This window comes from Dipodomys spectabilis, unplaced genomic scaffold (genome assembly GCF_019054845.1).
Source record: "Dipodomys spectabilis isolate Male_0828 unplaced genomic scaffold, ASM1905484v1 ptg000003l, whole genome shotgun sequence".
Taxonomy (NCBI): Eukaryota; Metazoa; Chordata; class Mammalia; order Rodentia; family Heteromyidae; genus Dipodomys; species Dipodomys spectabilis.
In genome coordinates, this window is record NW_024870680.1 from 15,926,617 (window position 1) to 15,940,012 (window position 13,396).

General features: G+C 50.7%; 1 protein-coding gene across 2 annotated transcripts in view; it reads left to right on the forward strand.

The window, feature by feature from the left end:
- Pde2a (phosphodiesterase 2A) overlaps nt 1-13,396 on the forward strand; it is a 62,053-nt gene that overhangs the window by 23,512 nt on the left and 25,145 nt on the right. For both annotated transcript variants that reach the window (XM_042688638.1, XM_042688647.1), the window contains 2 exons: nt 9,648-9,737; nt 12,836-12,924. In XM_042688638.1, the coding sequence (XP_042544572.1) occupies nt 9,648-9,737; nt 12,836-12,924 (179 nt within the window). The remainder of the gene's footprint in view (nt 1-9,647; nt 9,738-12,835; nt 12,925-13,396) is intronic.

Genomic DNA, 13,396 nt, shown 5'->3' on the forward strand with positions numbered 1-13,396 from the left:
GCATTAGGTCTCACCTTCCTCACCATCTCCACGCCCTTCCTCCCTGCCCTTGGCAGGCCACACTATCCCAGTGGCCAGTGCTACATCAAACCTGCTTCAGGATGAGACAAGAGACCGACCCAGATCCTGGCCTGGAGGAAGATACCCAGCCATATCCAAGAGGAACTCAGCCAAGGCAGATTATTCATGGGATACAAAGACAAACAGTACTCAGGAGGCAGGTGACCTAGTGTGGACCTGAGTCTCTGAGCGGGGGCATGGGCTTCCTGCCTCCAGATGAGAACTACACAATTCTTCCCAGCCTCTTTCCATCTTGGTCTACCCCCACCAAGCTGGGGATGTGACACCATGATATCTGTGACCTGGTCCTGTGATCCCTGGTCCCGTGGGCCTTCTCCACATGCCCAGGAAGAATAGGGAGGTGACCACCTCAGTGAGAAAGCCTCCTGGAGGAAATGAAGCTACTAGTTCCTTCCTTACCTGCTGCCTCTAGCCCCTTCTGCACTGGGAAGATGGTCTCTCTTGGCTAGTGGAGACACCTTGGAGAGACTGCCGACAGCTCCAGCACAAAGCATATTCATTCCTTAGATTTTTTTCTCTAAGATTACTACCATAGCAGACTTGGTAGGCTTTGAGAAATCTCAGCTATCCCTTCTGCCTGGAGTTGTGGGGTCCACCCTTCTTCTTACTATAACATGCGCCCAGTCAGGTGTGATAGAGTGGAGTTACAATGTCATATACAGTGCTGTGACAAGAACACATGGGACTGGGAGGGTCCTTGGGTGGAGAGGACTGGATCTGCCTAGATCCATCCATCCATCCATCCATCCATCCATCCATCCATCCATCCATCCATCCATCCATCCATCCCATCCATCCATCCATCCATCCAACCATCCAACCATTTAGCCATCCATCTAGCCATCTAGCCATCCAACCATCCATCTAGCCATCCATGTATCTAGTCATTTCTTTGGCCATCAGAGATGTATGACTCTTTTCATATTCTGGTCCAGCTGGTCACTCAGCTGCTTGGGTCACCATGCCTACCTCCCAGATCTCTGACTTTCTATGTCCATCTCTTGACCCAGCACTGAGGCCATGTGAGTGGTTAAAGTGGAAGAAGCTTCACAGACATTTAGAGTTCTCGAACCCAGAGATAGAGGCCAGCCAATTCACCTTTCTCAGGGGATAGATTCTCTTCAGAACATTCCCGGCTTATGTACTCTTGGGGACAGGGTGCTCACCCTCTTTGCTGCCCAAGGTTTCTCTCCAGTCATGAGTCATGGTGTGCTTATACCTGCCTCCTTTTGACTGGCCAGTTGTGCCTGGGCTAGGACTGAGACTCTCATAGAACTGGCAACCCTGCCTGCCCCCCCCCCGCCCCCGCCTTGCTCCTTCCTCTTCTCACCCTTCCTTCACATAATCTCGTCCTTGATAGATCCCAGGAGGCCTAGGAGCTGGAGTTGAAGCTGGTGCTGGCTTGGGCTGGCTTGGACGTGGTGGGAAGCTGTGGGCTTGGGAAGAGGCGGGGGAGGCTACCAATAATAAGGTCAAGTTCACCAGGGAGGCGAGGCCACGCACGTGAGGCGCCAGGACAGGCGCAGGTGTATTCTACAGTGCACGTGTCTCCAGTGTGGCTCGGAGGCTGGAGACGCGGCCCTGTTGGAGTAACAACTGAAGCCAGAGTCTGCAAAGGGTGGGCAGGAGGAAGAAGAGGGATGGTGGGAGAAGCGGGAGGGGAAGAGGAGAGAAAGAGGCAAGGCCTCTGACAGGTCCTCCCTTTAGTTTGACTCCTAAGCTGCATGTGGCCCCTCCCATGTGCCCTTGTCCCCTGTCACCCACAGCCCCATCTCATTCTCCCTTCCTCATCCCCAACACTCACCCCCTTTGGTACCTTCTCAATTTGCCCTTTCAGTTAGGGGAAGTAGCATTGATTTGCCATCAGAGGATGGGTTACTCTCCCCTCTGTCCTTAGCCCCTCAATGGTAAAGCAGGGACCTTCCAGGGACAGTGTGTGTCAGAAGGTCTCATGGAGTGGTGAGGAGTACCAGCACCCAGACTGACTGGGTTAGAAACCTGAGGATGGGGTATGGGGGGGAAGGGCAGAACCTAGCAGATTTAACAAGCCCTCTAGGCAATTCTGGGGCATGCTAATTTGAGAAAGACTGGGGGACACTGGTAGCCTCAGCAACTGCTTAAGCAAGGTGTCACCTTTTCTCCAAAGCCAGATTCAAAGAGGGTATTGACATCTGAGCTCCTCAATGTGACCTGAATCTCTGTCCTGCCTCCTCCCTCAGACTAGGTCTTCCAAGGGTTTCCAAGCTTCTTTGCATTTCCTCCTGCTCCGATCCAGCTTAGCCTTACAGGGGAGGCCTGGGGGTTTAAGATGTTAGCATGCACAGGCAGCTCTTCTCTGAATATTTCAGGCACCAGTGTGCGCTCCAGGCAGCTCCTCAGGCAGGTGGCAGGCGTGGGCAGGGAGGGAGGGAGAAAAGGAGGAAGGGAATGAGGTGCCGCCTTATTCAGCTTCCTCCTCTTTTGCCTCTGTGTCTGGATGTGGTATGAGGGCTGTGAGGCACCACAAAAGAAACCCAGGGTGCTGGGCTCAGGCTGGAGTTCTAGCCCAGCCAAATGAGGCCACCCTGTTTGGAACCCCCAGGAGGCCTCCTCTGGGGGAGTTGTATTAAGCCCCCTACCCATGATAATGATTGGCATGCATTGGGCATAGACATAGCTAAGTTCTCCTTTAAGGGTCTAATTTTTTGCAGTGATCTAGAGACTCTATATTGTTCACTAGAATAGAAAGCAGGAAGAAAAAGAGGCAGAGTTGGCATCTGCCTTGGTGTACCCCTGGTATCCCTCATTCTGGACAAATTTCTGAGCTCCCCCCAACTGGTGGTGGGTATCCATCATGGGTCAGGAGCTTTCTTCCCAAATTCTCAATATGACTTCTTAGAGGGATGGAGGATGAGTGGGTAAGAGAGACAGGAGAGAGAGACAGAGAGGCAGGGAGTAAACAAGAAAATGCTGGAAAGTAAGCAGAGAAGTCATCCAGGAGGAAAAGTGAGGACCTGGAGGTGAAGATGTCCTAACATCAGACACAAGGCTGAGAGGGATGTTGGTGAATCATGGGGAGAGGCAGAGGCCAATCAGGGAGGTTAGTGAGCCTGACCCAGGAGGAAGGAAAGAGGAACAAAGAGGTGAAGGAGTCTCAACATTTTGGTGGAGAGATGGTTTGAAGGAACTCTCTTGGGTTTAGAGAAATAGATACTAAGCTCCAGACTGAGAAGAGACACTTCACCCCAGGCTACACAGTGGACCCATACCAGCAGAACTGGTGTCATGTGCTCAGTGCTGGTAGTAATACTTAGACTCAGGGCCTGGGTACTATCCCTGAGTTTTTGGTGGTTGTTTTTTTATTTGTTTGTTTGTTTTTTGTTGGTTGTGGGACTTGATAAGAGTCACATGGGCTTTCCTGCCTGGGCTGGCTTTGAACCTCAGTCCTCAGAACTGGGCCTCCTGAGTAGCTAGGATTACAGATGTGATGCCCAGCTATGTTACCGACACTTGAATGTGATATTGTTACCTTCTTGCAGGCCAGCGTGAGGGCACTGTGGGGCTTCATTCACAAGCAGCAGGAGGCAGGCATGAGTCTAGGAGCCTGGTGGTAGGGAGAACAATAAGAAAGTCATGGAGGTGATACTGGAGAGCAGTATATGACAAGAATGCCTGCCAGTCCCTGCATAGTGGCTCTAAAGGGACCAGGCCAAGGTTTTTGGCTTCATGTGATCTTAGGCTTTTAGGAGGGGTTAGAAGTAATTCAATTCAGACCTGTTCCTCCAGGCCCGTCCCCAAGATCAGTACAGAAGTGCTCATCTCGCCCCAGGCTGATTCTCCTTCAGTGGAGACTTGGCCAAGCTCTTCTTTCTTGGTTACCAAGGGAGAAAATTTAATGTGTGGGAATGGCGCTGTCTGCGGTGCTGACAGACCTGGCTTAGACCATAGAGCAACAGAATTGGGGAGAACAGGAAGACTCTATCCATCCACCCATCTATCCACCCATCCACCACCTACCACCAACCATCTACCTGTTTTTCCACTCACTCATGCCTTTACCCATCCATCCACCCACTTGCCCCTGATTCACCACCCACCACTCACCCATTTTTCCATTTATCCATCTACTTACCACCTATCCAACATCCACTCGTTCTTTTAACCATCCACCCATTTTCTAACTTACCCATCTACCAATCCATCCATACACTTGCTTACCAACCTGTTACCCACTATCCACCTATCACCCATTATTCATCCATCTACCTACCACCCACCCATTACCCACCATCTATTCATCCACCCACCATACACCACCCATCCATCTGCCCATCTGCCCATCCATCCATCCATTCATCATTCCATCCATCCATCCATCCATCCATCCATCCATCCATCCATCCATCCATCCATCCATCCATCCACTTATCTACCATTCACCACCAACTATCTACCCATGTTCCCAGTCATCCACTCATTTACCCATCTATCCAGCTACTTACCCACATAGACTACCCACTATTCATCACCATCCACTTATCCATACACCATCCACCACCCACGACTTACCCATCTACCCACCACCCATCTACCCATTATCCCCCATCTACCCATCCACCCACTTTCTACCAGCATACACTACCCATCTATCCATCTATCCATTTGTCCATCTATCTGCCACCATCTAACCATTCACCCATCATTTACCATGCACATACCTACTCAACATGGACCAGCCATCCTCCCCTTCACCTACCTACCCACCATCCACTCAGCTACCCATCTGCCCACCTACCACCTATCATTCATGCACTTACCCACCCACTTACCTATCCATCCATCCATCTATCCACCCACACATCCATCATCATTAAGCTACAAAAACCAATGAACTATATTCAGCAGAGGGGAAAGATCCACTTTTCTAATGAGGAAATCAAAGTTCAGAAGAGGAAAGGGGTGTGTTTAAGGCCACACCGAGCTTATGTCGTCAATCTGGGACAGGGCTGGAAATCACTCTGCTGCTTTCTATACACCACAGATTCTCCCCTGGGGTCTGGGAAATTGCTTGGTTATTATGCTGATATTTACACTGGTGTTTGTTCAGAAAAGCTGCGAGAACAAGAAATGTGACCTCTTCCACCCCACCCTGAGTGTGGGCTCTGCGTATGCACATTCCAAAGTGCTTACTTGTGTGTGTGCACAGGATATGTAGTTGTATTTCTTTTTTTTTTTTTTTTTTTTTTTTGGGGGGGGGTCTGGTCGTGGGGCCTGAACTCTGGGCCTGGACGCTATCCTTCAGCTCTTCAGCTCAAGGCTAGCACTCTACCACTTGAGCCACAGCGCCACTTCCAGCTTTTTTTTCTTTTTGCTTATGTGGTGCTGAGGAATCGAACCCAGGGCCTCATGCATGCAAGGCAAGCACTCTACCACTGAGCCACCTTCCCAGCCCTGTAGTTGTATTTCTATCTGTGTGTGCGTGTTTGTGGGACGTTGTGTGAACACAGAAGAAAGATGTGTGCATGGCAGTGTACATATATGAGCAGGAATGGCTGCTGGATTTGTACTCTTCCCCTTTAATATTTCTGGGCTCTAAACAGGACTTGAGGCTGTCTCCTCTCCCCATCTTGTACCTCCAGTTCAGAAATTGCCCCCACTTCCCGTTTAAAGAGGCTCTCTGCTGATTCTCTCCTCCCATCTCCTCCCTGTCTTCTAAACCCATATTTCATGGGCTAGACTTGGAGTTCCTTCTTCTCCTGAGTTGATGGCTGAAGATGTTCATTTTGAAATCTGGGTAAGGTTCTTGGTGCAGGTGGCAGTTGAGCAAGCTGTAAAGGCTTTTTAAAGTGTCTGATCTGCTTTCCCTATCAGTGTTTCCTATACTTGACAACCCAACCCCCACCCCAGAAGACAGACTCACAGACACACAGACACACACACACAGACACACACACACACACACACACACACACTTCTAGGGGCATCTGGGCAGAATGAGAGGTGAAAGGAGAGAAGGATCCCAGGCAGGGACCTGGGGCCTCATCAGCTATGTCAACATCCAGTCTACTCTAGCTGAGGCTATGAAGCCCTTCCTTACTGCTATCCCAACTCTTCCCAAGTTTCTTTCTCCACCCTCCCCACCTCCCCACACTGTCATATCTTGCCATTGGCCTTAAAAGTCACAGAAAACTGATCAATCAGAACAAAAGCCAGACAAACAACCACCAATTCCAGTAAAGAACAATTCAGGGCGTTCTCCAATCAAGGCAAAGGGCAAGTTGAAGAGTTTACCAACCACAATAAAGGACACACTGTTTTCTCTAAGCCCCTCAGGGTAGGAGATGGAGGTTGGGTGCTGAGCAGGAGCCAGATTGGAGCTGAGAGTCCAAAGATTTGGGTTCTGGACATCCATAGGTCTGGGTTCTGGATCTGGCTCTGTCTTGAGCAGCTGGCTAACCACAGATATGATTGAGACCCGGTTTTCTCATCTGTCAATTGGGAGACAGATGTCTGAAGTCTGTGACTTTAAAAATTTTCTCCCCACTCCCGTATTAAGCTCATTCTATTGCTTCCCCCTTTCCTACCATCCCCAGTGCACATGTAGATGTGTCATTGAGGGCAAAATCTCTCGGGTATCAATGTGGTGACTCCCTTTCTCCAGGCAGCAGTAGGCCTGCACCAGCCTGGGGGCCAGCAGCCTGCCCTTGAAGCTCCAGTGCAGGAAATCAAACCCTAGAAACTGTGTTTTCAGATTCTGTGGGGGCATCAGCTCTTCTTCCCTCTTGAATCTTTATTATTGACCTTGGACGGCCATTGTAGGCGATGTGTAAACTCTATAAACAGATGTTACTGGAACGTTTGCCTGTGATCCATGAGGAAATAGCTGTGCCTCTGTGTGTGTGTGTGTGTGTGTGTGTGTCACACATGAGTGCCTGCAGGAGTCTGCAAGCATGGTAGACAGGCATGCAAGTCCTCACATAGTCTATGAGGACTTGAAGCTCTCAGGAAGGGTGGCACGAAGCGTTCAGGAGCTGTGATAAGCAATATGTAAGAGTCACAGCACAGTGATCCAATTGGGGGATTGTGTTGTTTGGAACCAGCTACTTCCAGTATCCAATGGCAGATTTCTCTCCATAAACCAGAAACGTCTCATCTTTGAGCAGTGGGAAAATCTGGAGCTGGGACCAGGGAAAGCAATACCCATAGGCATATTAGGAGAAGGCCTATTTCTGCCCCTTTCTCTTGGGGACACAGGATGTTGGGGAGGGGGCTGGAACTGAGAAAACTCAAGAGTTTTCTAAGAGTTTCTAAGCCTGGACCGTAGGCCCCCCCCATTCAGACCCCATGCAGGATTCTCCTCTGAAGCCTTTGGAAACTATAGGCTTTTGTCTCACCCTTGCCCACCCTTGAGGATGAGCGTTTGCTTCTTCCCTCTTCCCCTTGATGGCCTCTGTCTTTGCAGTGTGGCTCTGCTGAAAAGAAGGTCATTTAAGCCATGGGACTTGCACCAGTCTCCTGCGAGATTCTGTAGGCTCCCCAGGCTGGCCATGGGGCTATGGAGTTCAGTCCTCCTCCCTCAAAGTGTTTGAGAATTTGAAGTTAGAGATTGAGGAGCTTTAGGCCCTAGGTAATCTAATCTTAGTCCCTTGCAGGACTTGATTTCTAATTCCCTCTTCAACATGGGCTATGTCCTCTGGACAGCCTCATTCTGTTCTGACCTAGGTCTCATAGAATAAGAATAAGGGTTGTTTTTGTTTTGTTTTGGCTTGGTTGTGGGGCTTGAAAGCAGGGCCCGGGTGCTATTCTTGAGCTTTTATGCTCAAGGCTGGTGTTCTACCACTTAGAGCTGCGGCACCACTTCTGATTTTCTGGGGCTTGATTGGAGATAAGAATCTCACAGACTTTCCCACCCAAGCTGGCTTCAAACCATCATCCTCAGATCTCAGCCTCCTGAGTAGGTAGGATTACAGATGTGAGCCACCAGAATGTGACTGAGAATTTTTTTTTTTAACTAGACTATTAAAACAGAGGAACTGTCATCTTCATTACTTGGATTATCAGATCTCTAATGAAGATGGCCTGTAATTTCAACCTTTTAATTTTTACCAGCTATGCTTACAACTTGTGGTTCACAAAGAGCCTCAACTTTATATTATTGTCACATAAATGCAGTCCAAGCCATACCTCCTTCATCTTCTACCTAATCACTTTGCTTTTTGAACCCAGACCCTGTCATTTGCAGGGAAGACAGCAGGAAGGACTTTCAATGGCTGAGGAGAGGGCACAGCTTGAGTAGATGATGTGTGAGTCACAATCCTGCCTTGGCCCAGGATCCCCTGTTCCGTTAACTTTTTCTTTGATCCCCATGGTGCAGGCTGAGTTAATAGAGCGAGAAGCTGGGACCTTTGTTGTCTCTATTCCGGCTCTCCAAGGACAAGGTCTGTTTCAGGGATGGAAAGGCAGAAAGGCAACGAAGGCTGACTTCTTCCCCTCCCGGGGTGGCTGAGGTGACCCAGCTATACTGCACCCACCGTATAGCTAAGACACACTCTGGTTGATGGTGGTGGTGATGATGATTCTTTCTTGGTAGTATTGGAATTCTTGAACTTTGGGCTTTGCGTTTGCTAGGCAGGTGCTTTACTATGTGACACACACACACACATCCAACCCTGGTTGTTTTTGAGATAGGGTCTTGCTTTTTGCCTAGACAAGCCTGGACCCATGATCCTCCTATTTATACTGCTTGTCATAACTGGGAAGACAGGTATGCACCACTGTGCTTAACTATTGGTTGAGATAGGGTCTCATGAACTTTATTGCTTGAGCTGGCTTCAATGACTACCTTCTCAATCTTTGTCTTCCATGTCGTTAGGATTATACCTTGGATCTTTGCTACTTTTGATCTAGTCCTAATTCAGCCATGAAATGAAACTGAGTGAGCCACTGCTGTCCTGGGAAAGTGGCGAATCCAGCAGCAGCCATCCTTCTACCACATCTACTCTGTGCTGGACCTTCCCGACACCTTTAACACTGTTTTATTTTTATTTCTAGTTTTTAGTGCTCAGTTTCACTTTGTCTTCATGGCAGCCTGTGTGTGTGTGTACGACGGGGGGGGGGGGGGAGGGTGATAGCCACAGTTGCTTCAATTTACATCTATAAGATTAAGGCTCAGTGATTCCAATAACACATACACTACAATGTAGGGGAATAGGATTCAGAGCTGAGCGGCTTTTTTTTTTCTTTTCTGTTTGTTTGTTTTTTGTTTTAGTAAGAGTCTTGTGTTTTCACTAGTATATCAGAGTTATCTTGGCCCAAAGGACAGGCAACCTGGGGTCTATTCCAGGCTTCATCTCTTTACTCCTTGTAAGGCCTTCACTAAGTCCTTGGCTCTTTTCTGAGCCTTAGTTTCCCCATCTGTAATATGTGGGGATTTGGGCATTCTGTTGCTTTAATTCTGTTTGATTCTGAGATACAAGATCTGGAGGGGTTCAAGTATCTGAGCTGGGGCTGTGTGTTCAAACCTCTGGGGTGTGGGAGCTGCCCCAGCCTACCTGGCAGAGCCACTAAAGCCCTCTCCTCTCTTCCAGGATGCTTTGCTGAGCCTGGGCGCTGTCATCGATGTTGCTGGCTTGCGGCAGGCTGCCAAGAATGCGCTCTCAGCTGTGCTCCCCAAAGTGGTAGGTGTTTGTCTGTCCCTTATACATCCCACTCATCCCAACCTTCATCCAGCTCGGTGCTTTACTGCATACAGGCCCACTGAGACAGGGGGGAGGGCCGGGGGGTGGGGGAGACAGAGTCCCTACTCAGGTCCTTGTGGGTAAGTGGAAGGTTAGGGGGTGTTCTGAGAGGGCTTTCCAGAGGAACAATAGTGAAAGGCTTAGTACTGAAGAATGAACTCCCTGAATCAGAGGGGCCTTAGAGGTTAATTGGAAGAAAAAAAAAAAACTGTCTCAGATAACAGAATAGATGCACTTGGTATAACAGGACAAGATGAACTCAGATGGGTTTGGGAATACATACCTCAGGAGGGGTGAGGATAGACACAAAAAAGAACTTCTTGGGTACCAGGGCTTGGAATTGCTAGAGGACTTAGCCTTGATGGACAGATCTTCATTGTTCAAATGCCCTTCCTGGAGACAGGAGGCTGGATGAAATGACCTTTAGCAAGCGTTAAGCTTCTCTCCCCTCCCCCCCCCCACCTCAATACTAAGGCTGGCATTATAGAGAGTAGTAACCATGGTTACCTGGGCTCTGAGTGCTTTACTAGGGGTGAGGAGGGATGAACCCCTCTTCAGCTGCCCCGGGCTACTCCCCAACCTGGTTTTAACTAGCTTTGGAGGCTCAAAGCATCAGGATCACCCAGTGGTGGCAGACGAAGAGAGACTTTCGGAGCTGGTGGAGAAGGTCTGCCCCAGAGTAAGGGTCATGGAAGACTTAAGACTTCCTGGAGGAGGAGATGCCCAAACCGAGTTCGAAGACCTTGAATGTTCTCTCCCTAACTCTCACCACCAGCCAAGGGCAGCCTCTGCTTTGGAAAACACAGCCAACTCAGGATGCGGCCTTACCGCCCCGCCAGAGCCCATTGTCCCTGAAACTGCGTGATGAATGAACCACCGGAGGTCCAGAGAGGGAGGGCACTTCCCCGCAAGGCCACACAGCAGGACAGGGACAAATGGGACTTGGACCTAAGCCCCCCCATTCCCTTTCCTCAGCTCTGCCTTCCCAAAATCTCCTAGAAGTTCAGTGCCCAGGAGGAGGACTAATGACGGAGCTTTATTGAGCGTGAAATTGATAGGAAGTGGGTGGTGTGTTGGCGCCCCAAAATAAATCCTCCAGCAGAGGAATGCGACTGAGGCAACATCTGGCCTGGGGTGGAGGCACATCTGGGCACGGAGGAGGCGGATGGCAAGTCTCAAGCCGAGGCTGGCCCTGCATGCCTTGAGGCTACCCTGGAAGCCAGGAGAGGAAATGACGGACTTGGTGCCCAGCTGGCTGTGCCACCATAGATATCCTGCGCTGGGTCTGAGATGAGTCTGTGGTCCAGGCAATCAGGTTCTGGGGCTGTTGCCCTGGGCTGCCCAGGAGGCCTGCAGTGAGCTGGGGTAGCCCTGACTTGGGAGAGCCCATGCTTGACAGCAACCAGGGAGGTGAGGGAGATGGGAGCTTGGGGAGGAGGGTCTCCCCCCCACCCCCCACGCCCCGCAGGGAGGAGAGCTGTTGGCACCTGGCTTCCTCATCAGCACCCATTGTGGCAGGCAGCCCCAAATGCAGATGGTGCTGATGTGTCTGAAATGCTTCCCTCCTTCTCCAATAAACTCAGCTAATTTTAACCCAGAAGGCTGCGAGGGAGGGAGTGGGAGACGCGGACATCCGGAAGTGAAGTGAGGATCTGCCCCCTCTCTGAGCGCCCCCCCCTTTTCTCTGTGGGAGAGGACCCACCCTCTAGCCCCACCCCTAGAGGCTGCTGGGGGTGGGGTGGGGAGGGGATGATGGTGAGGAGGCTGGTTATAGCTGAGGAGTGGCAGCCCTCTCCCCCCCCATCCTTGATCCTGAACCCTATCTAGCCCTCCCCATCTCTGTAGAACAAGGGGCTCCAGGCCTTGCCAGGGCTAAGCTGCCAAGATCTCCTTGGGCTCTGTCACTCCTACCTGGCCTGGCTCTGTTTCTCCGGAGATAGTAAGGGAGCATCTGGATGTGAGATTTGGAGGACTGGGTAGAGCCAAGGGGTTCATGTGATCTACAGAGAAGGACTCCAGACTAACCCAAGGGGGCCTCTGACAGCTCAAATCATGTCACTCCTTCCAATGGCTTCAGCAGTGAGGACATCCCCGTTTAGACTCTCCCAGACAAAATTGTACAGTCCCCTAGCCCAGCAGCCAGCCATGTACACTGGGAATTTGTTCGGGAATCTTTAAGTCTCATAGTTTCTGCTCCAAAGGAACATGAACTGGATTTCTTCCTGTGGTTGTCAATGAGGGCACCTGCTTCTGCCAAAAGGAGATCTGCCCCTGAGGCAGACTGACCAGCCCCCACGGAGGGAAGCCTGTGGCACTCAGGGGTTGATCAGCTTCGAGTGAGAGCTTTCACCTCTCTAGGGAGCGGTCAGTCTACACTGCACCTCTACCCATGTGTGGCTCATTGCCTGCCCCGCCCCCTGCTCCGTTTCCAAGGCCCTTCTAGCTCAGCCTGGCTCACCCTGAGCCTGCTAACCCTGCATTCCTTCCTCCCACAGTCAGTTCCAAAATACTCCGTGTTCTGTATACCTCTGGACCCACAGGAAGACTTGCTCCTTGGCTCAAGAGCCAGGTCTGGTCCCTGTTCACTCAAATGTGCCCTGTTACAGCTTACAGTCTCTTCCTCCAGGAAGCCCTCTGAGGCCTCCATAGAGGACAGGTGTGGTGCCCTCTCTGTGCCCCTCCCTGGACACGGTTAACAAGTGTACACATGTCCCTGCAGGTAGGAAGGAAGCTTCCTGGTAGTCTAAGCCTGGCCTCTAATATGGGAGCCATCCTGACCCCTGGACACCCCTAGAGTAGATAGTCAGAGGTTTGCGGAATGGCTGAAGCTGGCAGGGACATATCCCTCTTAGTCAGGGGGGGGAGGAGGGGGGGAGACAGGAAAGCAGACAGATTTGTATACCTGCCCTTTCCGAAAATGCCAGAGCTCTGCTTCCATGGGGCCTGTGACCTTGCCATACATACAGATCTGGTGGACAGACTGAGAATGGGGTAGCGGGGTGAGCAGGACAGGGTCTCACAAGCACTTTCTATCGTAGGAGACTGTCTACACCTACCTGCTGGATGGGGAGTCCCAGCTGGTGTGTGAGGACCCCCCACATGAGCTGCCACAGGAAGGGAAAGTCTGGTAAGCTGTTCTTTGCACCCCCTTTTCCCTCTTGCATGGCCAAGGATTCTCAGTGCTGAGGTCATTGATCTTTCCTGTCCAACATGGTCCCTGCCTCTCTGCTAGGGTGAGTTCTTTAGCCAGGTTGCTGACTCCAGTAGAGATGGGGAGAATTGGTTCTGCTCTTGGGTTGGGGAGGTGGATGGGAACAGAGAAAGTACCCCTTGCAGAGGCAGAGGAACACTCTCCTCACAGAGTTCTAGACTGCTGTAGCATCTCAAGACTAGGGCTCTGCTATGTGAGTTCAAATCCCAGCAGGCCATAAACACTACCTGTGAGGCTAGACTTGGGATCCCAGTGTTAATAGATGGGCCAGAGCTTGTGGTACCTGCCTTTGTGTCTGAGATCAGAGAGATCCAGGCAGCATTCTGCAGATGTTTCTGGAGCCCCATTGGCTGGGTTCAAATCCCAGCTCTCTGTTCACTAGCTTTGT